The 26,632-nt window shown below is 34.6% G+C and overlaps 1 protein-coding gene across 12 annotated transcripts in view; it reads right to left on the reverse strand.

Moving 5' to 3' along the window:
- LOC149799253 (rho guanine nucleotide exchange factor 7-like) overlaps window positions 1-26,632 on the reverse strand; it is a 115,886-nt gene that overhangs the window by 79,988 nt on the left and 9,266 nt on the right. For all 12 annotated transcript variants that reach the window (XR_016421124.1, XM_089958539.1, XM_089958535.1 and 9 more), the window contains exons 3-5: window positions 6,612-6,735; window positions 1,927-2,003; window positions 133-227 (exon numbers count right to left, since the gene is read on the reverse strand). Coding sequence is in view for 11 of the 12 variants with exons in the window: in XM_089958539.1 (XP_089814665.1) it covers window positions 133-227; window positions 1,927-2,003; window positions 6,612-6,735 (296 nt within the window). In the remaining variant the exon portion in view is untranslated. The remainder of the gene's footprint in view (window positions 1-132; window positions 228-1,926; window positions 2,004-6,611; window positions 6,736-26,632) is intronic.

Below are 26,632 nucleotides of genomic sequence, written 5' to 3' on the forward strand. Positions count from 1 at the left end.
ATTTTACATTAATAATATACCACAATTAAAGATTCACTAAAATTTAAAGACGTTAAAATATTTTGATTTTGAGTATTTCACTTGTGTCCAGATAAATATGCAGATACCGCTGCATGTTGGGTAATTACTCACATGCCAGCAGTAAGAATCGGCCTAATATAGGTCTGCAATACATGGGTCATCTCCTGGACATGTGTCCTCTCTGTCTCTATCACATTTTGTAACACCTGAAAAAGAAAGGATTCTTAATGAGAAAAATAAATACCTTTAATGACATTTACTAGATCTTACAGTATACTCAGTTTTTCTTCGAGATACAAAAAGCAAGTTTAAAATTGTCAAAACCTGCTGAAATCATTAACCCTGGTGCCACGTTTACGCAGCAGGAGGTAGTACCCTACTACTGAGCTCTGTAGTGTCAAGGTCATGTATGATACATTAAAGTGGGTGGTACTATATATAGGTAGACAGATGTAGCTCTACAATGATACCAAATAATCTGGACGTTCTGGTTGCACTACAAAATACAGAGGGAAAAACCTAATTTTTTGGACCTGATTTTTTCCACCCAAAATTCACCCGTGGTCAGAATCTGATTTTGCATTTGGATTTTAGACTTTTTGGCCTCAGATCTAAGGCAGACAGGTCTCAACTGCACACAGACAATGGAACCTTTGCAAAAAGTTGGATAAGATAGGCATTTGGAATAAAGAGTGGTCTCGATACGAAAATAATGGGTCCTTTAAGCACAAAAAAAAAAATAAAAATCCAACTTTTACCCCTTTGCTCATGCTCAAGAAAAATAGCCTATGAAAAACAAGGCATTAGGTTAATAGGAAATCTCTTGAAGTCGATGTATTAGGATGTATTCAGAAATAGCCCCCAAAATGTGTTTCCTACTCGCATTTCAGCAAAAACGATAAAAACCGCCAGCGGTTAATGAGTTAAAGCAACAAGTCTGAGAACTGTCCAAAGTGGTGCTGAAAATTATTTTGCCTTTACGTGCATATAAATTTACTGTGAATTATGATGATCTTGGATCAATTATACTGATATTCAATTACATAAGTAACCATCGTTACTCGAGTCTGCTGCCTGAATGACTAGATCCTTAAAGAAGCTGTGTAACACAGCATTTCTAAAAGTAGTACATTACTTTCCAATATTTGAAAAAAGCTAAATAACAGCATAAAATCACAAGTCTGCAGCACAAGACAGTAAAAGCCAAGCCCAACCAAGTGAGTCCCACAAATACAGAACTATGACAACACTCCAAAATTAGAATTACCACTCCAAGTCTTTTAAGCATCAATGAATTGGTGCAGTTATAAAGATAAAGAAACTTTAGCCAATGCTGAAATTATGGTAACCCTATTCACTATAAGCATAAGTACTGGTAATTATTGGGCAATGTTGTTTGCAGAAGTAAAGTTTGATAACACAAGCAATGTAGTCATAAATCATGTCTGACCCAGACAGTCAATAAAGCATGAAACATAGGTCATGCTAATCAAATTTAGCAAAGTCACATCCATACATGATGCTGTATGCAGCTGACTCAAGAGCCAAAAGCTCTAAATGAACAGTGCTTGAATTACTTATCATATTTTGGGAATACTGCAAACTATCAACTCGAATCCAACACTAAGTGCTGCAATTACTTAAAACATTTTGGTAATATAGTAAACTATCAACTCGTATCCAAAATGGATAGTGCCTAAATTACTTACCATATTGTGGTAATATTGCAAAATGAAAAACTCAAATAAAAAATGTCATTTGCCTAAATTAATTAAAACATTGCAGTAATATTACATACTATGAACTCAAATCCAAGATGAACCTTGTCTAAATTACTTCCCACACTGTGGTAGAATTGCAAACTATCAACTCAAATCCAAAATGAAATGTGCCTAAATTACTTACCACATTGTGGTAATATTGCATACTCTCCCTGTTGGGCTTAGGATCCTGTACCTTGCTGACAACACTGCTTGGTGGTTCTGAGAAAATAAAGAGGTACAGAAAATTAAATCTTTTAATACAACGATTATTCCAATCTGTTTGTTTGAATTGTTGTCTTGCATCAAGCAATGCTCTCTGTAGAATTTTGAAAATGGAAGTTAATGGCAACATTCAGCATGAAGGCCAGGGCGAGCATGTCAATTCCATGACCAAAACATTGCTGCAAAACATAACCTTGACCCCAAGGTCAAAAGGTTGAGTTACCATGTTACAGAACAAACTGTCTTAGTGTCTTAATGATTCATCTGAGATATTAACAAAATCAATAAATGGGTTTAGGAAATATAAGCAAATGAAAAAGTTTAACCAAAACCTTAATGCAAACTTTATATGACTGTGACCTTGACCCCATGATCAATGAGGTGAGAATGTTGCAGAACAAATTGTTCATCAAAGTTCATTCCAATTATAAAGAAAATCCATCACAGGCTTCAGGAAATGTAAGCAAAGAATTTTTTTAAACCAAAATCATGTTGCAAAGTTTTCTACGACTGTGACCCTGACCACAAAAGTCAAAGTGGTAAGCATATGTGCACATCACCAAATTAACTGCACAGCTTAATAATAATTTATCCAAATTAAAAAGAAAATCCACTGAGTGGTTTAGGAAATATAAGCAAATGAAAAACCAAAAATCTTAATACAAATTTTCTACGACTCTAACCTTGACCACAAGGTACATATAAACAAGGCAAGTGAGTAGGTCACAAACTGTTTTAGCTTCAAATGATTTATGCCAAGCATAATGAGAATCCATCAAGAATATGAGGAAATATATGGAAGTGAAAACCTTTAACCAAAACCTTAATGATGATGCCACTAAAAAAGTGTCTGCTTCATCTCATTTCCCACTAACTGTTTTGCGACTGCCACTGAAAAAAAAGTGCATCATCTTTCCCACTAATGTGAGCTTGACAATAATTGAGTCAAATATAAAGGTACATCAAAGTTTTGAAACTGACAGTACAGGACCAGAAATTGGAAGACAGAAACAGGAACTCCTGCTAACAAGAGCTCTAACAGAGTGTAAGAAATCAAAGAATGGAATATTCAAACCCCAAGTTGTTAAAAGTTTATTTCCCACATGTAAATTGCTTGATATGTACTAAAAATGTCAGCAAACATATATTTAAAAATAGAAATGAACCTGAAAAAGGAATATAATTTACTAAATTGAGAGTCAGCATTATTTTAAATGTGTAATTAATTAAAAAGAGTAGACAATATTTTATTTGACATATTAATATTTCATACAATAAACTTGTATGCAAAATACAAATTTTCTTGACATCATCTTTTTCATTCTACCATGGTTTTAATCTGCTTATTTTTACAAAAACCTTGATTCAAAATCATTCCATTTGGTCTTTGGAAGAAAATATTTACTTTAATTTGCAAGGATCTATCTCCCAAAATCTTGTTGCAATGTGTTCCTTTATATTTTTAGAACTACAGTTGTAATTAGCCAGGACTGTACTGACATGCAATTAATCCCAACATACGTTATGTACTGACAGACACACACTCATACAAGGTTCTGGGTGGCCAAGTTGTCTAAGGTGCTCACCTTTACCGATCAAATGACAACTTACATGTCTTTGTCAATTAAAGTCTCTGCTAAACTACCTTGGGCATGCGAGAAAGCTTGCCAGTAGCTTCCTGTGGGTCAGTGATTCTTCCTGGGGTTTTCCCAGTTTTTTCCTCTACTGAATATACTGGCTGTCATGTATAGCCTATCAAGTGCTGAACTTTGTCCTTGAACTTGCAAACAATACATACATACATACATACACACACACATACATACACATGTACATAAAATACTCTGACATATACAGTACATGCTGATAATGAAATAATGAAGACTGTCTCATGCATCCATCTCTTTAAAAATGTGTACAGCTATTTCATTAGTAATGTGTAGTCATCACCTTATTAATGTTTAGTTATTGCTTTCATGTGTAGTCATCTCCTTAATGTGCATTGACATATCCTAAATGTGTAATGCCAACTCCTTAATAATGTGCAGTCATCTCCTTAATGTGTAGTCATCTCCAGTCATCTCTATGATAATGTGTACAGCATCTCCTTAATGTGTATTCATCTCCACAATAATGTGTATTCATCTTCTTAATAATGTACACATCAGTCTCCTTAAGGTGTACAGTCATCACTTCAATGTATGAATCCATGTTCTTAATAATTTGTGCATATATCTTTCTAATATGTCTAGCATATTCCTTAAAAATGTGTACAGTCATCTCCTTAACGTATAGATCCATGTCCTTAATATGTATATATGTATATATATCATTAAAAAGATGTATAGCCATCTTTTAAATTATGTGAGTCATCTCCTTATTGTGTAGTCATCTCCTTACTAATGTGCAAATCATCTTAATGTGTACTGCCATCTCCTTAATAATGTGTAGAGATCTCCTTAATAATGTGCAAGTCATCTCTTTAATGTGTACAGTGATCTCCTTAATAACATGTACATCCATATCCTTAATAATGTGTATAGTCATCTCCATAACAATGTGTACAGCCATCTCATTCATAATGTGTGTAGTTATCTCCTTCGTAATGAGCAGTCATCTCGTTAATAATGTGTATAGTCATCTCCTTAACAATGTGTACAGCCATCTCATTCATAATGTGTGCAGTTATCTCCTTCAAAATGAGTAGTCAGTCATCTCCTTAATAATGTATATAGTCATCTCCTTAATAATGTATAGCCATCTCCTTAACAATGTGTATAGTCATCTCCTTAACAATGTGTATAGTTATCTCCTTGATAATGAGTAGTCCAGTGTTTCCCTTCACCCTCATTTGTGCTTCATGTATCCCCCCTCAACATTTTAATTTGACCCCCCCCCCCCAGTTTTGATACCAACGTTTGTGTTTTACTCAGCCCGATGCCAACTCTAACACCATGTGGATTTTTTACTCTCAGTCTTTCACCACTAGGGGATACACTGGTAGTCATCTCCTTAATGTGCACAGCCATCTGCTTAATATTGTGTCCAGCTATCTTCTTAATGTGTGCAGTTATCTTCGTAGTCACACGTATACCCAGTTCCTTAATGTTCACAACCATCACTTAACAAAGTCTATAGCCATTTTCTTTATGAGTACAGCCATCTCTTTTGTGTGTGTAGTTTATCTCCTTAACAATGAGTAGTCATCTCCTTAATAATGTGTGTAGCCATCTGCTTAATAATGTGTGTGGCTTTTTCCTTAATGTGTGCAGTTATCTCCTTAATAATGTGTAGTCATCCATTTAAAAATGTGTACAGTCATCTCCTTAATAATGTGTAATCATCTCCTTAATAACATGCATAGCCATTTTCTTAATGTGTACAGAAATCACTTAACAAAGTCTATGGCCAATTTCTTTATGTGTACAGCCATCTCTCATGTGTGTAGTTATCTCCTTAATAAGTAGTCATCTCCTTAATAATGTGTATAGTCATCTCCTTAATAATGTGTATAGTCATTTCCTTAGTAATGTGTAGTCATCTCCTTAATGTGTACAGCCATCTCCGTAATAATGTGTAGTCATCAATTTAATAATGTGTATAGCCATCTCCTTAATAATGTGTAGTCATCTCCTTAATAATGTATATAGTCATCTCCTTAATCATCTGTGTAGTCATCTGCTTAATAATGTGTAGTCATCTCCTTAATAATGTGTGTAATCATCTCCTTAATGTGTATAGTCATCTCCTTAATAATGTGTATTCATCTCTTTAATAATGTGTAATCATCTCCCTAATAATGTGTAATCATCTCCTTAATAATGTGTATTCATCTCCTTAATAATGTGTAATCATCTCCTTAATAAGTGTAAAGTCATCTCCTTAATAATGTATGTAGCCATCTGCTTAATAATGTGCATAGCTATTTCCTTATTCCTTAATGTGTGCAGTTATCTCCTTAATAATGTGTATAGTCATCTCCTTAATAATGTGCACAATCATCTCCTTTATAATGTGTATAGCCATCTCCTTAATAATGTGTAGTCATCTCCTTAATAATGTGGAGCCATCTCCTTAATAATGTGTAGTCATCTCCTTAATCATGCAATCATCTCCTTAATAATGTCTGTAGTCATCTCTTTAATAATGCGTGGCCATCTCCTTCATACTGCATGTAGCCACCTCCTTAATGTGTAGTCGTCTTCTTAATAAGGTGTAGTTATCTCCTTAATAATGTGCAGTCATCTCCTTAATAATGTGTATAGTCATCTCCTTAATGTGTAGTCATCTCCTTACTGTGTGTAGTCATCTCCTTAAAAATGTGTATAGCCATCTCCTTAATATTGTGTATAGCCATCTCCTTAATAATGTGTGGTCATCTCCTTAATAATGTGTATAGTCATCTCCTTACTGTGTTTAGTCATCTCCTTAATAATGTGTACAGCCATCTCCTGAATATTGTGCATAGCCATCTCCTTAATAATGTGTAGTCATCTCCTTAATAATGTGTACAGCCATTTCCTTAATAATGTCTGCAGTTATTTCTTTAATAATATGTACAAAAACTCTGAATATGGATATAGTTAATCAATAATGGCAACATACCTGGTTTTATCTCCCGTACATAATTGCTTGGAAACCATCCTGTTTTGCCATTCAGAGTTCCCTCCCACCAACCTCCATCTATCATCTGTGTCATTGTTATAATATCCCCCTTGCTGATACATAACTGAAAAATGAATATAACTGAATTTAGCATCTTTTGAATTTTTTTATTTTGTAAATAAGTAAATATCCAGTATTTTCTCCTTGACAACAAGCATCCAAATGTATACTGTACAGAACATGATCCACCATCATTTATTACTGTAGCAGATCAGGTGCTCACACTGTCCATTCAACTTCATAAAGAACAAATAAGGAATATGATGGCCGAGATGTACATGTAACATAGATTATATGAACTTAAAGCAAATTGGGACAAATAAACGTTCAATTTGGTGCAAGGAAGAATACTGATATGATGAATTATATGAAAACATTAAAATATTAAAGTCTAGGTGTACAATTTGGAAATACCAATCCAATACCTGTATTGAACACAAGATCAAAAATACAATATTAAATGGATAAGAAATAAAGGTCCATGCTCTTCACAGTATAGAATGGAATGCATTTTTAATCACTTAAGGATCATATAACTCGGTATATATTACCTTTCTTATACTGTAGTCTCAATTAATTACCTGCTTGCTACCACTATACCAGATCTTGTACCAATAACCTCAATGATACCATATAATCAAAAGCATTCAAAACACCACCCTTCCTCTGATTAGCACCTGAGGTTTACAGCTGATAGATATTTGCACACCCTGACAATGTGCATGCCTTGACTAGCTGAAACTGCAACTGTTTCATCTGCTGTGCGACTTTTTCACCTCTTACAACAGAATTTGTTGAATATTTCTTACAATGTATACAAATCATCAATATAATCATTATGATGTTATTTTGTGCTGCTACATCAGGCTTCATTTTAGGCTCCATTCTTTGGCTGAAGACTCCTATTTTTGCATCTCTAATTCAAGCAGATTACCAAATGGTGCCCACAGGGTACACAAAATAACACTGAAGAAATAGCAATTTTGACTGGCTTGGGCACCAATCAAGAACACACGGTTGATGGTCATGGATTGCAAAGGTCAAGAAAAGCAGAAAAAATCATCAAAAACAATACATCCATACTGTTGCATTTATTTTTTAAAATAACATTCACAGGGAAAAAAATGTAGACTCAAATGTCAAATATAAATTCAAGAGAATGGTTACTCAGACATGAGGAATATAATACAAATCATAGTATAGTGTGCAAAAAGAGGCTGATGATGATGAGTACATCACACAAGTCATGCATTTATTAATTTCCGCAATAACTATCTACTTTTCCAGCAAGATATACACACCGAATCAGTTGTTGTAAAGTCTTGACTAATGCAGATTGCTATCACTAGCTTGATCACTAACATAACTGAATCATGGATAGCATAGTTATTCTGACACACATGGGAATGCTGAAAATTGTGGTGTATTTGTTATTCAACAAAAACTAGTATCACTTAGAAGTCAAACTGCAAACAATAAAGATCCAGATATGCCATAGCATAGTGCACCAGCAGATCAGGGTCTATGTTGTTTATTCAGCTGATTATTCCTAACAAACTACACAGACCCAGATCTGCCAGCACTTTATGCACCAAAGATCTGGGTCTGTGCAGTTTGCAGCTGAACTCATAACTGAGTATAGTTGGTACATGTGATGCTAAAAAAATGAGTGGTTATTTCTGAGATTAATAAATCTATGACAAGAGTACCTGCATGAAAATTATATCTGCTTGAATTTCGAGATGACCCCAATTTTTGACCTGGTATGGGCCTTTGGGTCCAATATTTTCCTTTCTGCAATAAACACTACAACATATATGTACATAATGAAAAATAAACATTACACCAGGATGTAATGACTCAAATTTTCTTGGATCTACATGACTAAGAAACTGCAGTGACCTTCAAATATGGATGTTTTTTTTTTAAACACGTATATGTATGCATGCAGTAGTGTTCCATAGTACTACATCAAATTAGTGGTTATACTGTGTCAACTACTTTAAGAAGAGAATTAACAGAAACATTTTACCGAATAGTCATCTTTAGATAAGGTTTCTGGGCTTAACCGAATAGTGGTTTTAACTATTTGGCTGAATATGAATAGAGACCCATAACTATTTAGCCAAATACAAATATGAATAATGATTGAATGCTCCAAAATAAAATAATTTTATCAGCAAGTCTAATGACATTTTAATTAATTGTAAAGTAACTAAGAACGAACACAAGAAGGTTCAAATTAACTAAGGTGTTACCAAAATATCAAAGTGCTACAGTTAAAGGTATGGATAATGCTTTATACCTTAACTAATGAATAGCAAGATTCAAATTTTCAAAAGCAGTCAGCAGTTACCGCTGCATGAAGAATACAATAGCTTTAACAAAAAAAAGAGTCTCTAGACAATATCTGCCAGGAGACAACATCTGTTGTCTGACAAGGTGTTGCGGGCAGCACTGAATAGATGTTCACTTGGGATGCTTGTTGGAGGCACTGCTAAAGTTTTGCGCAAGAACAGAGTAAAGAAAACCTGTCAGCACTGGTCTGCCACCATGACATTGGATTAATATCCCTCGGGATACAAGACTCATTCAGAAATTTGTTCATCTGGTTGTCGATATGAATTTAGGTGTTCTTTTCTGATTACAATGAGTCTGCTGTTCATGAAGGCTGACCTAATTGTACTATTCGTTTTCTGCTACATCATACTATTTGGCTGTATACAAATACCTCATTTAAAAAACTATTTGGGGCCAAAGTGAATATGAAATGATTTCGGTACAGGTCTATGAGTCTATGAAATATATTATTGAATTGGAACAGGTAGTTCCTACGTCACTGACATATGCCAAATACTTTAATAACTGAATTAACTGAAAAATCTTACTAAACAGCTGTCTTAAACGGTGTGGAAATATGTCGTCACTGATATCCGCAATGTTTGTTTTACCTTATGGGCATTAAAATAAACTAAGTTGTTTATGTTTAAATGTTTGGACCTTATCACAGTATACTTTAAATCATGTCACTGTGATCTAATTTCCAAAAATTTAATTAACCAAGACCATATACAGCAACTCAGAAACTAAATCCAATGAGATTTCACATGACGAAACAAAACCACTGAGCAACTAAGTTTGACAAAATATCACAATCCAAATCAGACTGGCCAGTGCCCAAATTTCTGCTGTCAGAACTAAACGAGCAATGTGTTGGAAAAAAGGCATCAAGCTGGGTGGGTAATATAAAGTTCACATACATACTTGATGTACACATCCGTCTAAATTAAGTGTGATTAAACTGTCAAATCAAAAGGCAAATAAATACCACCTGCAATTTCATGTTGAGATTATAAGGCAGACATAACCTGGTCAACAGTACATAGTAGTGTTGGGAATCAGTTCAAATTTCATTATCGATCATTTGTTACACCAACCAATCAATGATCGATCATTTGTTACACCAACCAATCAATGATCGATCATTTGTTACACCAACCAATCAATGATCGATCATTTGTTACACCAACCAATTGATGATCGATCATTAACAGATTAAAAATGTTTGCTGCATGACAGTAATGATCAAAGCAGTTCATCAATTTAACCTAGGGTCTTACTGGTAATCTCCAAAGTTTTTGTAATAGGACTTAATTACTTTGAATTGTTGTTTCCTATGATTATTTAATTTTAAAAATTTTTATCGAAGCTGTGTTCATTTGTTTATAACAAGAACTGATTAATGTGTGTGCATGTGTGATTTGGATTTTTAACATAGCTTTAATAATTTCTTAGTCATACTGCTATGATGTCTGCAGTGGGCAGTTTAGAGTGATGTCTAGTACTGGGGCATCATGCTGCAGACGTTTAGCATCATGTCCCAACCAGTCACATTATTCTGACACCAGGCCGACCAGTCTTAACACTAACCTCTTAATACTGAGCGCCAAGTGAGGCAGCTGTAAGTACCATTTTTATAAGTCTATGGCATGACTCAGCCTGGATTTGAACCTGCGACCTCCCACATCCGAGGCAGACACTAACCACTAGGTCACCCGAGCAGTCAAGAACCAGTTAATAAAAAGGAAATTATCAAACCTTTGTTCATTTGTTTAAAACATGAACAGGTTAATAAAAGAACAAATGATCAAAATTGTGTTTGTTTATAACAAGAACTCAAGAACAAGTGAACAGGTAAAATCATCTGTCATGTAAATGATGTAATGACAAGATAGTAGATACATGACTAGAACCACTGAATCATGATTATTAATTTGATGATGAACTTAATCAACATTAACAGGAGTCTTTTATACCAAGAAATTCAAAAATTTTCAACTAAGGAGTCTTCAACATGTTACGGTAATATTTGTTGCTACAACTAAGTCATTCAATCAAGTACATGTTGCTACAACTAAGTCATTCAATCAAGTACTTGTTGCTACAACTAAGTCATTTTATCCAGTACATGTTGCTACAACTAAGTGATTCAACCAAGTACATGTTAAGGCAGGGGTGGGCAAACTATGGCCCGCGGCCTGCCAAGGGCTTTCATGCGGCTAGCCAAGGGTTTTCATGCAGCCTAGGAACAAGTCATCATTCTCACTGACTCTGTTTATGTTACTCTGTTTATCAAATAAATGTGCTTCTTTTGAAGTTTAAGTTTAAGTTTTCAAATATTAACAACATATTAACAACTGAAAATTAATTATGATGTTATTTAGAAAAACCTTTTGTTTTTGCTATTTCAAATATTAATTATTTTACTTAATGAACTATGCAGCCCGCGACAAGGTGTAAATTTGTGTATGCGGCACTTGCACTGGAAAGTTTTCCCACCTCTGTTAATTAAGGTAATACATGTTGCTACAACTAAGTCATTCAATCAAGTACTTGTTGCTACAATTAAGTCATTCAATCAACATGTTGAGGTAATACATGTTGCTACAACTAAGTCATTCAATCAACGTGTTAAGGTAATACATGATACTACAACTATGTCATTTTATCAAGTACATGTTGCTATAATTAAGTCATTCAATGCTACAACTAAGTCATTCAATCAACATTCAAAGCAAGACTGTATGACTTCATATTCTTAAACAAAAATATTACATTCATATTTTCTGGTTTCATATGAGACCGCTTTTTATTTATAAGATTGCCAGCTAGGCTGAAAATCCTCTTGGAAGAAACACTAGATGCTGGCATTGCAATGAACTTGTGTAATTTACCTGAATCCCATCTAAAACGATAAACAAATATAAACCATGTCAAAACCTACCTTTTACTATAATTTTTATGTTTAATTTGGACATGTTTTACAGAAGATTTTATAAAAATGTGATTGACCCTTAAGGCCTATATATTGTTGTCTATTCATAAACACTGTGTGAAGACAAGTCGAGAAAAGATCATAACATCAAAATAAAAACAATTGTGTTTGAGATCGTGTAAATGTGCCTTTTACGAATCACTGAACATGTAGTCTCTTTTGCACAATTTACAAATCACATATGTCAGGTTTAGGCTGTCTTTATTTGCCGGACCATCTCCCTTTTTCTGGAAATCATACTAGGTCCAAACGTTTGGTCATTTCTTCCAAAAAATTCAAAAAGTTCACATTTACTTTAATTTACCATTTTTTATGTGGGTCACTGCTAAAGGATGTTTATAAAAATGAATAGAAAGCATGACTCAAACAAAACATTCTTCATATTGTCATTAATTTGGCATAGTCTATATTATCATTTCTATAACCGTATCATTAAATTGACATATTTTGGGGGTTATTCCAACTCAGTTGTAATAAAAATTTAAAAAATTTATCACTACCCTAAAGAAACTCCATCATGAAAAGTATTACTCGATTAATCAATGAAACTGGTTGAACACATGATGTTCGAATAACTAAATTAACTGAAACAACACTAATGCATATACTAAAAGACAAACTGTACTGCATGTGGCCGAAATCTAGGTGGAAACAGAACATCAAAAGACAAATGTTATTTTTATTACAAAGCAAGCTGACCTTGGCAGCTGCCTTTAGATATTCTGAAGCTGTTATTTTAAAAAGAATATTGATATAAAGGTTATTTTATTTGCAAAGCAAGCCAATACCGGAAACCGACTTTGGATTCTTTTAAGTGTGCCGATTGTTTCCTACTTTTTTTTAATACACAAAGATGTCCAAGATATGGAAGCTAACTTTGGTTCATTTTCACTGGTATTCACTGGAATTTATAAAATAAACTGAAACAAAGAAACAATTTTTAAAGTGACACAATACTGTGCTTTGTGCATGAACAGCGATGATCCAGCATCACCCAGAAGATTTGGAGAAAATAAAATCATTTAATAAATTCATGAAGAGCAGATGATTTCACCAACAATATGATCATTAACACATTAACTCCTAGCGACAAGTTAACGTGGCAGGAGGTAGTAGCCTACTGCCGAGCTCTGTATATAGCGTGATACACTAAAGTGGGTGGTATTATAGAAAGGTAGACAGACGTAGCTCTACAATGATACCAAATAATCTGGAATTTCTAGTTGATTTTAGACTTTTTGGTCTCAGACCTAAGGCAACCTTTGCAAAAAATGGGATAAGATGGGCATTTGGAATAAAGAATGGTCTCAATACAAAAATAATGGGTCTGTTTAGCCCCCCCCCCCCCAAAAACTCCAACTTGTACCCTTCTGCTCATGCGCGAGCCAAAGAGCCAATGAAAAACAATGTTTCTAACACAAGTAGGCAGTATGTTATTGAAAGATGACCTGGGAGTTGGTGTTTTTGGATGAATTTAGAAATAGCTTTCAAAATGTGTTTCCTACTCCAATTTCATGTGAAAATGACAAAAACCTCCAGGGGTTAATGTGTTAATGGGTGCAATTTGATGACATCATCAAATCTGAATATTCCTTGCGTATTTAATCACTTGTGCATCAACACTGCACATAAATTACAAATTTAGCCATTCCTTGACGATTTGTAAAAGTTTTTAAAAAATCCTTGTTAACACATTAAACTCTAGAGACAAGTTAACGTGGCAGGAGGTAGTAGCCTACTGCCGAGCTCTGTAGCATCATGGTCATGCATGATACACTAAAGTGGGTGGTATTATAGAAAGGTTGACAGATGTAGCTCTACAATGATACCAAATAATCTGGAATTTCTAGTTGCACTACAAAATACAGAGGGGAAAACCTCAATTTTTGGAATCAATTTTTTTCAATCCAAAATTAGCCTGTGGTTGGGATCCAATTTTGTGTAGGATTTTAGACTTTTTGGTCTCAGTTCTAAGGTAAATCAGTATGGACTGCAAACAGACAGATAAACCTTTGCAAAAAATAGGATAAGATGGCCATTTGGAATAAAGAGTGGTCACCGTTTAGCAAAAAAATAAAATAAAAAGAAGTTTAATTTTTTTACCCTTCTGCTCATGCCAAATGGCCAATGAAAAACGATGTTTCTAACACAACTAGGAAGTATGTTGTTTAAAGATCACCTGGGATTTGGTGTTTTCGGATGCATTTAGAAATAGCTTTCAAAATGTGTTTCCTACTCCAATTTCATGAGAAAATGACAAAACCTCCAGGGATTAATGTGTTACCATGGATGATATTCTAGTGTACTTTTTGTCTGGACGGACTGAAAATCAGCATGACTAGTGCAGATTTGAAAAAATCTGACTTCAGTCCTTGCAATTTCCAGATCAGGTGACCTGCTGCCTCCAATGATAATATTTCATGGCATGACAAAGCTACAAAAATATGTGAGAGAAGGACTACATTGATCAGATGATGCTGCAGTGGATTAAAGAGTTTTATCTCAAGTACACAGTTTTATATTTTTTTAATTAAAGTTTCAGTTGGAGTGCATTTTCCAACGTAATTTTTGAATGATTTATAAGGTGTCACATAACTTACGACTCGAAAAAATCATGTAACCCAGAACAACAGTTAAAAAAATAATTAGGATGGTACAAGTTGAGCAACCAAGTTTGTGCTTCCATGGCCCATGAATACTGAATGAGAAATCATGCAAATACATTTATTGTATATTTAATCTGAATACCATGTGTTGGTACATACATGTAGAGGATGAATACTCTAGTTAAAGTATTGATAAATTATCCAAAACATTTCTAAGTAAAAATAAAGAACATTTATGGCTCAGTATGTATGCATATGTTTATGTTGATTAAGCAGTGTCTGGATACATTTCAAACGGCTGCCATTTTTTGTCTGCCATATTCTATGTAAATCTAAATAATATATGTAAATCTTTCATCTACAGCATAACTAAACTGTTACTAAACAAATGGAGTTATTTATTTTTTGGAATGGACAGTATAACTTTACGATGATTGTCTGACAACTTGGCTGTATGTATGAAGTTTGCTTCATCTGTTTTATGCTTTTATAAAGTTGTGCCTGATAATTCCAACAACTTTAAGAAAGTGTTTATTAGCCATTACTTAATTAGGTAGGCTAATTCAATGAATTATAAATTATGGGGAGAAACTCTTATGGGATCACTGCATTGTTTGATACTTGGTTGTGTATACCATTTTCCAGAGCAAATATGCCAGTTGACTGAAGCAGACATCTGTTGGCTATTGTTTACCCTGGACTAAGCAAGGATGGTAGACATGATGCATTAAAGACAAACACTAAGAAGATTAATTTCCCTGGTACATGTAATTGATAGCAGAATAATAATTAGATCACCAATTATCAGCAGTTGAAAGAAATGATGTCTTTCAAAACTAAGTAAGCAAAGATCAAAGTACAGTTATTGATTATTGACACAACTGAAATAAACTTTTCTCAAATGCAAACTATTACCAGCTTGATTCACATAAAGAAAGATGCAATGATAAGTAAAGTAGGGACAAAGAACCACTCTGTCTGACACAGCCAATATGGCGGCCATAAAAGAGCAACCTCTCATGCGTATCATAAAAAATGCACATATAAGCTGTGTTTGATCAGGTTTCTTTATTATCATTTAGAAATAGTGTGTTGTGTTGTGGAGTTTTCACCACGTGATAGGCTATACATGGTGGCCAGTATACATGGAAGAAGGTCCTGGAAAACCACCATCCCATGGGAACCTATTGGAAGGCTTTCTCACAGACCCACATTGGTTGAATAGAGACTCAAATTCGCATGGACTGAGGTGAAATGTACTGAGTGATTTCTAAAGTCAGATGCCTTAGACCTCTCAGCCACCCGTGGTCCCTCATTCATAAAGAGACACAAATTGAGTGGCACTGATATCAAGCTGCAAATGCACCAGGTTTCATTTTTGTACATGAACTGCATACATCAGGTCAATGTTTTGTATATGTTAGTGCTGTTAATGCACATTCACATACATTTATCTGTGAATGGGAACACTGCTTAAGACTGAAATTACACCCACCTGGCAATACTTACGTACATTTTATGCATACACCTCATTCCTAAATGCATGCAGTATATGCAATGACTATAGCTATGTTAAATATCTCATTCTGCTAATGAGGGGCAGACAGAGAAAGACTTTCAGGTCAGTGCTTGTACCTTAATTGCCCTGCAGTGTGATATGTGGAAGAAATAAGCAGATGATTCCAATCATATGCAAAGCTATTTGGCTGCCAGAAATTTGTTCTAAAAAACTGCAGCCCCTGCCCCCTCCACCTATGAATTAATCATTCACTAAAAAGCAGGCCAGATTTCAAATGATTATGAACATCAACTTTGTAAGGAGTATATTGATATAACCTTTGGACCTGAATTGATGCCAAGAAATGGAGGGAAGCACTGCTTTAAGTTTAACAGAATCAAAGTCTGTGTGAAGAAAGTGTTGTTTGATAGTAGTGTTAAGTATGAATTATTTTCATACTGAGTGCTCGGGTTTACATCAGGACTAGATAAAACATCACCTTTAGTGAACTAAAATCAGATTAAAATTTTAGTACACTTTTTGAGAGGATAATAAATACATACAAAGTAGTATTTAACGCATTGTTTTATATTGCTGAAAGTAGAAGTTTGAACAGTTTCAAATTAATAATAGTATTTTTATGTTGTTGTACTTGTTTGGAGTAAAACACCATTTTTCAGTACGTGATAGGCTATGCATGGTGGCCAGAATAACTGGTGGAGGAAGAATCTAAGAATAACGCCATAAGAACCACAAACCACTGTGAAGTTACTGGCAAGCTTTCTCACATACCTACACTGGCCGTGCCCGAGGCTCGAACCCACATGGACAGAGGTGAGATAGCAGTGATTGACAAAGGGATGCACTTTAGATTACTTGACCACCTGGGGCCCCTAAGTATTGTTCTGTATACAAAAAATCAAACACACAATACATATATACATAATAATATTGTTATGTATATCTATATTGTGCATTTTTTTATGCTTGCAGATTGTCATGGGTCATTTTGTAAACAACATATTACATAGATAATTTTTGTCTATCATTGTAGATTATACTTTATGATAATCATCACTTGTAAGTAAACATTTACTTGGACTGGAGTTCAGGCCATTGGTTTTCTCCTTGGAAAAACATGATCTAACTGATCTTTGCCAGGTAGTTTGCTAAATTTTAGTAAAAGACCAAAACATGTTTGCAACTTAAAATGAGGGTTCCTGGTCCTATTATTGTGTCTTAGGTTTTTATATTAAGTTTGTTTACATCAAAATTATTTATTTCTATTTTATCATCTGTAGTGGAATCAGTTGTTTAGTTGTGCTTAGCTAAAATATGAGGGGATTTATTTGTTTCAATTATTCATTAGAATTATAATGTGCTCATGAACACTTCTGACTAATCACTATTTTGGGATGATTGTTACATAATTCAAAAACATTCTATATATTAAAACTGTTAGCACATCAAAGTATTCCAAGCTATTGGTACAGCAGATTCATAATTCATTCAGAGTACTCTTTACTTTTGGATATGTGATAGAACTTGTAGGACTATTTGGAATTTAATTCAAAATAAGTTCTTTCTAAATTGCTTTGTGTTTTATTTGTTGAAGTTTACTAAACGTGTTGCCTTTTGCTCTTTTCTGTTACTTAGTTTTGGTAAATTTTAAGTCAGGGCAAGTTATTGTTTTAAATCCACTTGTCCTGGGCCTGTGCTGCAAGGAAAAGTTTCTTTGAGCACTGATAAATTATTGCAAATATTATAACATATTCACTTCCATGAATACTACTTTGTCAGTTAAGTTTCTCACAAAATTTAATTCTTGTTTACAATCAGTGATTGCAGTATCACCCTTTTTTTGATAACTCTTTAACAGCATAATTTTCATAATGTGCTAAGCCATGAAAATGAATGCAAACTGATACTTCCTAAATGCATTTCTACTTCAGACATTCATTGTGATGTGATAATTGCAAAACCAAATGACGATGGAAGATGAATGTTAAGTAAACACTTAAACACTTGAAAAAAGAACTTTCTAAGAATATGGAATCTATTAACCCTATGTACAGTGTACATGCAGCCGTATATGCTATAGATGTACTTACTTTTAACAATGCAAAACAGAAGAATCAAATATTTGTCAAAAACAAAACTTTTGAAGCATTTTTTTATCTACAATTAGTCTCTAAATGTTACATCAATTTTCTTTATGTGGCAGCTTATACAAGGTCTTTTCATTTGCAGCACATCTATAAGGTCTTTCCCACAAGTTCCTTAAGTCATTTATTATTCTTTAATGGTAAAATAGCAACTAACTCTGTACACTGGCTAACTGGCACACTCTGCAGTGTAGCAGATATGATATCATACATTACTGGTATATACATCAAACTGAAGGGCTTGTCCTCTTTCAAACTATTGTCAATGGTAGGGTCAAAGGTATCATTTCGGACATTTCTGCACAATGGTCATATTTCTAGTATAAAGATAGCAGACTTAGTTTTCAACTTATCTGTAATGAATTTATTGGTCTGAATTGTTTTAGAACTTGATAGTAACTAATTTATAGGTCTGAATTGTTTCAAAATTAGATGGTAACCAACTTATAGGTCTGAACTGTTTCAAAATTAGTAACCAATTAATATGTCTGAATTGTTTCAAAATTAGATGGTGAGCTATGCATATGGTCACAGTAGATACATATAATTAATTCTCTATTTAGGGTATATGACCAGCTACCTTTATCATTAAACAACTACTCCATTATCTCAGTTGCAGGGTTCTATACAGATAATGAGAAGTAAACTTTGTGTTCCCTTTGAAGATTAGGGAAAATACTTGACACTGACCCTGCATTAAATTGCAACTGAAGTCATTAACTGGCCCCAGCTATCTTGTTGTTTCTGTAGGTTATCAAGATTCTTAATGTGAGATCTCCAAGCTGAAAACACATTTATCGGTCTTGAAAACGTGAAGCTGAATGTAACCATCAGCAACATTACATATACAAAGTATTCTCAGTCATACGTTTTACAAGCCAAATAAAACATATCAGCTCCAAGCTCAAGAACAGATGTTAGCAGCTACAAGGTAACAAAGAACACTGCAGCTCCAAGAAAATAAAAAGAAGTCAACAGTAATGACTATTAAAGGTTCCAGATAAGAATTTAATGAATTGGGTATTTTACTTCCAGGTTTCGAACTAATTGCATTTTTTTCTTCTTAAATTCAATGAGTTTTATAAACACAATAAAACACCAATTTACAAGACCAGCTCGAGTCATTAAAACATGAGGTTAAATACTGCAAAAAGAATTGTAAAATGGTTTGGAGATCATGACCAATTTCTGGTTCTGTTTCAGTTCAAGTACAAGACACATAGACACAAGACACATAGTTTGAGTTATAGTACAAGACACATAGACACAAGACACATAGTTTGCGTTATAGTACAAGACACATAGACACAAGACACATAGTTTTAGTTATAGTACAAGACACATAGCTCATGTATGTGGTCTAAGTGAAGTTATGGAGCTACAGGTGTAATTTTTGAGAATTTGGTTATACATACCTTTAAATGGCATTTATTCACTTTATTTCATGCCTTGTCCATCCAAATTCTATTGAAAATTATTGTATAAATTCCTTGAAAAATGCTTACTGACAAATTCAATGATAACGTACTTCAACATTTAAGGCATATTCAAGCAAGCAGGATTATCTGCTTTAAACCGGTTAATCATGTTCTATGACATAAGAGGTAACATGTCTGTGGTAGGGGAAAAGTTGTACTATAAACAAACAGAGAAATGACAATGTCATCATTTATAAACAAGGCCTAGGGAAATACCGACAGGAAAAAACTGGCACACAAGTCCAATAAATTAAAGGCAATTATACAACTTTGTTTATATCTTTTGTTTGGTATGTCTTATCTTTCATTTCAATTCATACAACTACCGATTCATCCCATACAAGTATGTGCTTTCATACACATAAAAGACTACAAAGATGGCTGTCAAATCAGATTTATTTTAGTTAAATTTTATATCATGCAGAATTATCATTTTGAAATGTTATATGTACATGCTAAGAATAAAATTTATTGTATATTACTCCTCTTTCCCATTCATATTTGAACATCCATACAGATGACTGAAGATGCACAAGAATTCTTGTTAACTCAAATGTTGTTGTTGTTGTTTAACGCCATTTTTCAGCACACAATAGGCTATACATGGCAGCCAGTATTAATGGTGGAGGAAGAACCCAGTAAATCCCCGGAAAGAACCACCGACCCTCGAGAAGTTACTGGCAAGCTTCCTCACATACCCACATTAGCAAAATCCGAGACTCAAACCCACGCAGACAGAGGTTAGATGGCAGTGATCCGTAACGGAGAGCGCTTTAGACCACTCAGCCACTCGGGGCCTCGTTAACGCAATTGTATACTTGATTCTTACTGCACTAGTAATAGTTCAATCCAATATCAATTTTCTTGACCCTGTGTAATGCCGAAATGCTATTGTAAAAGTCCATAACGATCGATAATTTTTGTCTGGAACTTTTGTTATGATGAATCGATTAATTCACTAAAGAATCACAATTGAATAAACTTTGATATAACTATATTATGATTAAATTTTACAAATAAAATTATTTTTTAAACTTATATCAATAAATGTGCATATATGACCCATATGACTTGTACTATAGAGTTGTCAGAGTCGTCATGTATGATCTGAAATGTGTATGAAACATCTGGAACTTGTCCCTATAGTATAGTCGAATGTACCATAATAAACACGGACTCATCTCAGGTTCAATATGCTGACCAATTTGGTCAAAAGCTTACAATTAAATTATTCTACATAGCTGGAAAATATTAAAAGATTTCTGTATGCATTTGTTCAGTGTGTTTGCATGACATATGCAAATATACTGCTTGAGCAAAATGAGATATTTGGTTATGGTAGCCTAACCTACCCTATTTAGACTCACATAACCTACGACTTTTGACTACATAAGCCTAAAAAAAATTGGTATAGGCTGTGCACCGGTTTTCATCTCATCTTAAATGGAAATGGATAAGAATGAACTAAAAAAGCACTGTATAAATAAAAGTAACACAAAAAAAGAACAAAAAGTAATAAAATCTTAAAAGTAATAAGAAGCACAGAATTTGACTTCCTACTGTATGTTTTGTTTTCTCTCACAACAACAGCAGATACATGCCTGGTTTGTTTTTTAAGCGGCCTTATTACACTCTGGCTATCACATGCAGTGTAGCTCCTAAAAGAGCTATGTGTGATTTCAGACAAGTCATCAGAAATTAGACCTCCATAATACATGAGGCAACAAGTCAAATACAGGGGATGTTTTATGTGTATGTGAAGGAGATCCTCAGGGTCAAAGCTGGTAGCACAACTAATTAGTTTAAATTGTATCCAATTCCTGGATGAAACATTTTCAAAGCAAGATGCCCATATGGGCCCGATGTCACTCAACTAGCTGATGCCAGCATAAACGCAATCATGATCTCCAGCGTGGTAACAAGGTCCCTCAGTCAGATGCAAGATTACCTTATTAGTATTGATCTCACTTGTTATCAAAACCCATGCAAGACTTGGATGATACAAGTCCAAAGTACAAGTTTCATTAAAATCAGATCAGAAATATTGCTTCCAGGGGTGAAACAAGCTCAGCTGGTCAGATGCAAGATCACTTCATTGGTATAGATGGTTGGTTGGTTGCTATGGGTTCAATGCCATTTTTCTGGACATGATAGGCTACATGGTGGAAGAAACCGGGAAAAACCCAGGAAGAACAGCAAATCCACTGGAAGCTACACAAGCCTTAGATATGAACCAATGTGGACTGAAATGAGATGTCTGTGATCTGTAAAGGCAACCACCTCTGACCACTTGGTTTTGAAAGTGGCAAAATACTTTGCCAATTGGATGCATGGTTAACTTCTTAATAAGCATGAATCTTTCTCGTTATAAACTTGCTATGCTTTTCAATACCTGTCTTCTTCAGATCCATGATTACAACAAAATGCAGCAGCAGTCTCATCTGGTCATTGTTACAATGTATATTTCAAAGTATGAATTACTAAAGTCACAGGCACATATGTAGTGTTAAACATGACACAATAGCTGAGGAACAAGTTCAAATACTTTAGCTGGGTGGAATGTTTGAAGACATTAGCTGGGCAGCAGGTTCAAAGACTAGCCACTCCAACTTCAACCAGCTGCCAAGTGTGAAAATGTGTTGACAGATTTTAACTGTGCTGATATTTACAATGACTGAATTCAGTGGCAGATATACATGTGTTCATCATAAGAGTACATCAAAAGAACAACTTTAGCTTTAATTATTGTGCTTTAATAAACACTCCCTATCTGGAAAATGTAATGCCCCCTGGGGGCATTATTTATGGAGTACAAGGTATTCCAGTTTAACAAAATTGATTCAGAAATATGGCCTCCAGAGTAGTAACCAAGTTAACCAATCAGATCCAAGATCACCTCATTAATATGCATGATCTTACTTTTGAAAATAATTAACGATGTTTATGAAAATACCCATATTCAAGTTCAATTTAAATCAGATTATAAATGTGAACTGGACAGTAGTAACAACCCATTGTTGAATTACAGACAGATGCACAACGGACAGGGAACAGATGCATTGCCCTACCATTAAAATCAATTCGCCTTATGGCCAGATGAGCTATAAAATGTAACCACTAAAAGACTCCAGCAAAATAACAACTGCCTGTGGTATACATTAACAACCATTTACTCAGTTTTAACTGACTGTAAATCAGTTACCGACTTCTGACAGACTAAGTAAATGGTTTGTATTTCAGTGTTTTCTGTTTGTTTGATAACTTTTTAAACAGAAGTGGTTGTCGCTTTTGGAGTTTAACTGACCACATCGCAGAGGATTACATTTCCTTTGAAGTTCTAAAAGATTTGCCTCATGTAAATTCAGTGCACAATGAATAAAAAAAAGAGCATAAAATTATTGAAAAATAATTCAAACAACTTTTCTAAATATACATGTACTGAATATACAAGACTTCTGGAATTATTCTGTCCAAACATATTATCGAAAAAAAGATTGATTCTTTAAATGGTATCTGGCTGTAAATTTTGACATGCAAGTCTTTCTTCATTCATTCGCAATTTAAATGTCAATCTGTAATGTCAACCAGCCACTCCACAGTGGAGTTGCACATCATCATGCCAGCTAAGACATGGTGGTGATCTGCTGGCAACGTTCCCTCTATGTGAATGGTAGATGTGCGCGCTATGCACGCTGCATTGTGCAAGCATTACAGTGACTTGAGCATTAATGCTGGATAGAATATTTGGTAATTTTTATCTGCTGCGCAGACAACAATTCAGCTGCTCGGGAATGTAAGAGCAGCTGCACGGCCATGCGTGCGCGCAGCTTAGAGGGAACGTTATTAGCTGGTATTTATTCCTGCACCGCAGTGCATTATAGCATTGCAAAAATGGTGGGTATTATGTCTCTCAGTGCAAAGTGTCAGATTTATAGGTTTTAAAAAAACATCTGAGCTATACTGTACAGAGACAGGCATAGCAGAAGACTTCAAAATAAGAATGTCTTGCCTCAGCCAGTACCTGGTGATCCAATCACACAAAAAGTGACAATAAAAAATAACTTTTTTCCCATTGAAATCACTGTGTTCATGACATGAATGTCTAATGATTGAGTGCAACAGTCAATACAGTGTACACAATTCTGCACATTCAGAAAGTTGTCACACCTAGATAAACAATGTTACTTTCAAAATGTATGGGTAGAGCTAGAGATTAATCTTTTTGTAGCGTAAATTGCATCTTCTCTTTTTATTTCAATCTATGATGTCATGTTATTCTTGAAGATTAAACTCTGGAAAGAACCATACATGTCAATATGCTCTGGAATTCCCAATGACACATATGTGGTGTGTGTGTGTGTGTGTGTGTGATTTGGATTCTTGACATAGCTTTACAAAAAATTCAGTGATATCTCTACAATGTCTGCAATATGACGATTTGTAGTGACGTCTTAAGCACTGGGGTGTCATGCCGCAGACATGTATGATCATGTCCCACACAATCATATTATCCTGACACCAGGCCAACCAGTCCAAAGAGTAACCTCTTAATGCTGAGCACCTAGCAAGACAACTGCTGGCACCATTTAAATAAGTCTTTGGTATGACTCAGCTAGGTTCAAACCTGTGACCTCCCACAGCAAAAGCGGACACTCTAACCATTAGGCCACCAGAGCGGTCATATATTGTGTAAATAATATTGCATCCATTTGTAATCTCCTTTTGAGTTTTATCTGTATCACTGCTTTCAACAATTTCCTCAAAGTGGGTCTTGCAAATAGCATGTAAATAAAAGGGAAACAATTACAATTTTAATAGCCACTATACAAAGCACTGGTATGAAATATCATTTGCTCTAAAAGAATATCAAAATTACTGCTTGATGTAGAACAGTGTGTAAATTTCTGCATATGTAAATGCTAACTGGTACATCTAGTCAATCAACAGGGATGTACATCATAGCTAGGCAACTTTTCTGATTTATGCCATGTCATGGACTGGGGTGAGAAGATAGGCAAGAAATTAAACACCCCCCATATTTGTTCCTATGTTATGTGCAATTGTCTGTATCCCTAACAAGGACACCGATAAATATCACATGAAATGTTACCTCCGTATCGTTTGTGCAGGTAAAGGTATCAACTGACACCTGCCAAGGTTGGTTTAAAGTCTGGGTTCAAGCTCGTTTTTTCAGTGTGTCAACTTGTTGAACAAATACAGTCAAATCAGCGAGGCATGCCATAAAGCCCAAAACATCTGCAATAAAATCTGTGCCAGACATCTACTATATTGAGTGGATTTCCACCGAGGGGGGGGGGGGGGGAGGGAGAGAGGGAAGAGAATCCACCAATGTGGACACCACCCACTACTTGTAGAGGATTTTTTAATCCCTCGACTCATCGTCAAAATCCACTCGATTGAGAGCAATATATATATATATATATATATATATATATATATATATATATATATATATATATATATATATATATATATATGGCACAGTTCCAAGTGTTGATAATTAAGATGGCTTCAATGGCATTCTACAGTTACCTATCTTGCATCTAGTTATATTTTCTATTTAAATTTAGAATTTTCCAGGCTTTGCTCGCTGGTTATACTGGCTATTAATAGAATATGTTGTACATCTAGGGTGCTATTAAAAGAACTTTAATTCCCTTTTTTCTGGTGGATGATTGATTTGTGTAATTTATGTCATAGAGTATAATGCCTGGCATATTCAGATGTACACATATAAAAAACTACTGGCTCTGTTTGGTCATTTTCACTTCTTGGGCTTATCAGGAAATAGTAGCCAATATCTCAGGGGTGTCCAAACTTTTTGCAAAGAGGGCCAGATTTGATAAAGTGAAGATGCCCGGGGGCCAATAGTTCCTTCTGATGTTTTTTTTTTTAAACCACAAAAGTTACATGCAAATATACACGGTTATAGAACAATAAATAAATAAAAAAACAAATAAACAATAAATAAATAAAACAATTTTCATTGTCACAATTATCTTTATTTTTCAAATGGCAATGTAACTAAATATAAGCCACTCAGGCAGACATGAACAACTCTAAAAACACAATTCTGCCTTTCATTCATATCTGGAGAGTCAGATAACATTGATCTGTATGTAATACCTTAAATTTCCATGAGTTAAATAAATATCTTTACCTCTTGGTCATTTTAAGCAGGAGTTATAACTAATGCAAAGTTTTCTGTTATCATTAAAGTTTAAAACAAATGAATTTTGCTTTTGTCTTTTAAAAGATCTTTCAGAAATCGCTGTTGTGATGCCAGAGCAGCCTGGAGCTGCTTCACTTTTTCAGCACGGTCACTCCCTGTTAGCTTGTCGTATGTGTTAGCATGTTTAGTCTGGTAGTGTCTCTTTACGTTGAAATCCTTAAACAAGGCAACCGTCTAGTTACAAATGAGACATACACAATTTGCCTCAATTTTCAGTAAAAAAGTACTGTTATTCCCATCTCTCCTGAAAGCGGCGGCCCTCATTGTCAACTTTCCTCTTTTTCTTTTCAGTTGCCATGGCAGAAATGAGTGGAGAAGGGTTCGCGTGCTATCGGGCCATAAATAATACATTATATGACTGAAGCTGCGGGCCGTATGAAATCTTACCACGGGCTGTGATTGGCTCATGGGCCGGACTTTGGACACCCCTGCAATATCTATTTATTTAATTTTTTGTATGTATTTTGCAATTCATTCAGTGCATTTTCGTAGCATATATTGCACAAAATGTTTTCTCTATTTTAATAACTGTTAAAGATAGTGTACTGTAGACTAATCCAACCTGATTATTTGAGTATATTGTTGCTGTCATTTTGGTGAACTGTGTGTTTAGATCATGCACAATT

This window comes from Sinohyriopsis cumingii, chromosome 5 (assembly GCF_028554795.1).
Source record: "Sinohyriopsis cumingii isolate HCF-2022 chromosome 5, ASM2855479v2, whole genome shotgun sequence".
NCBI lineage: Eukaryota > Metazoa > Mollusca > Bivalvia > Unionida > Unionidae > Sinohyriopsis > Sinohyriopsis cumingii.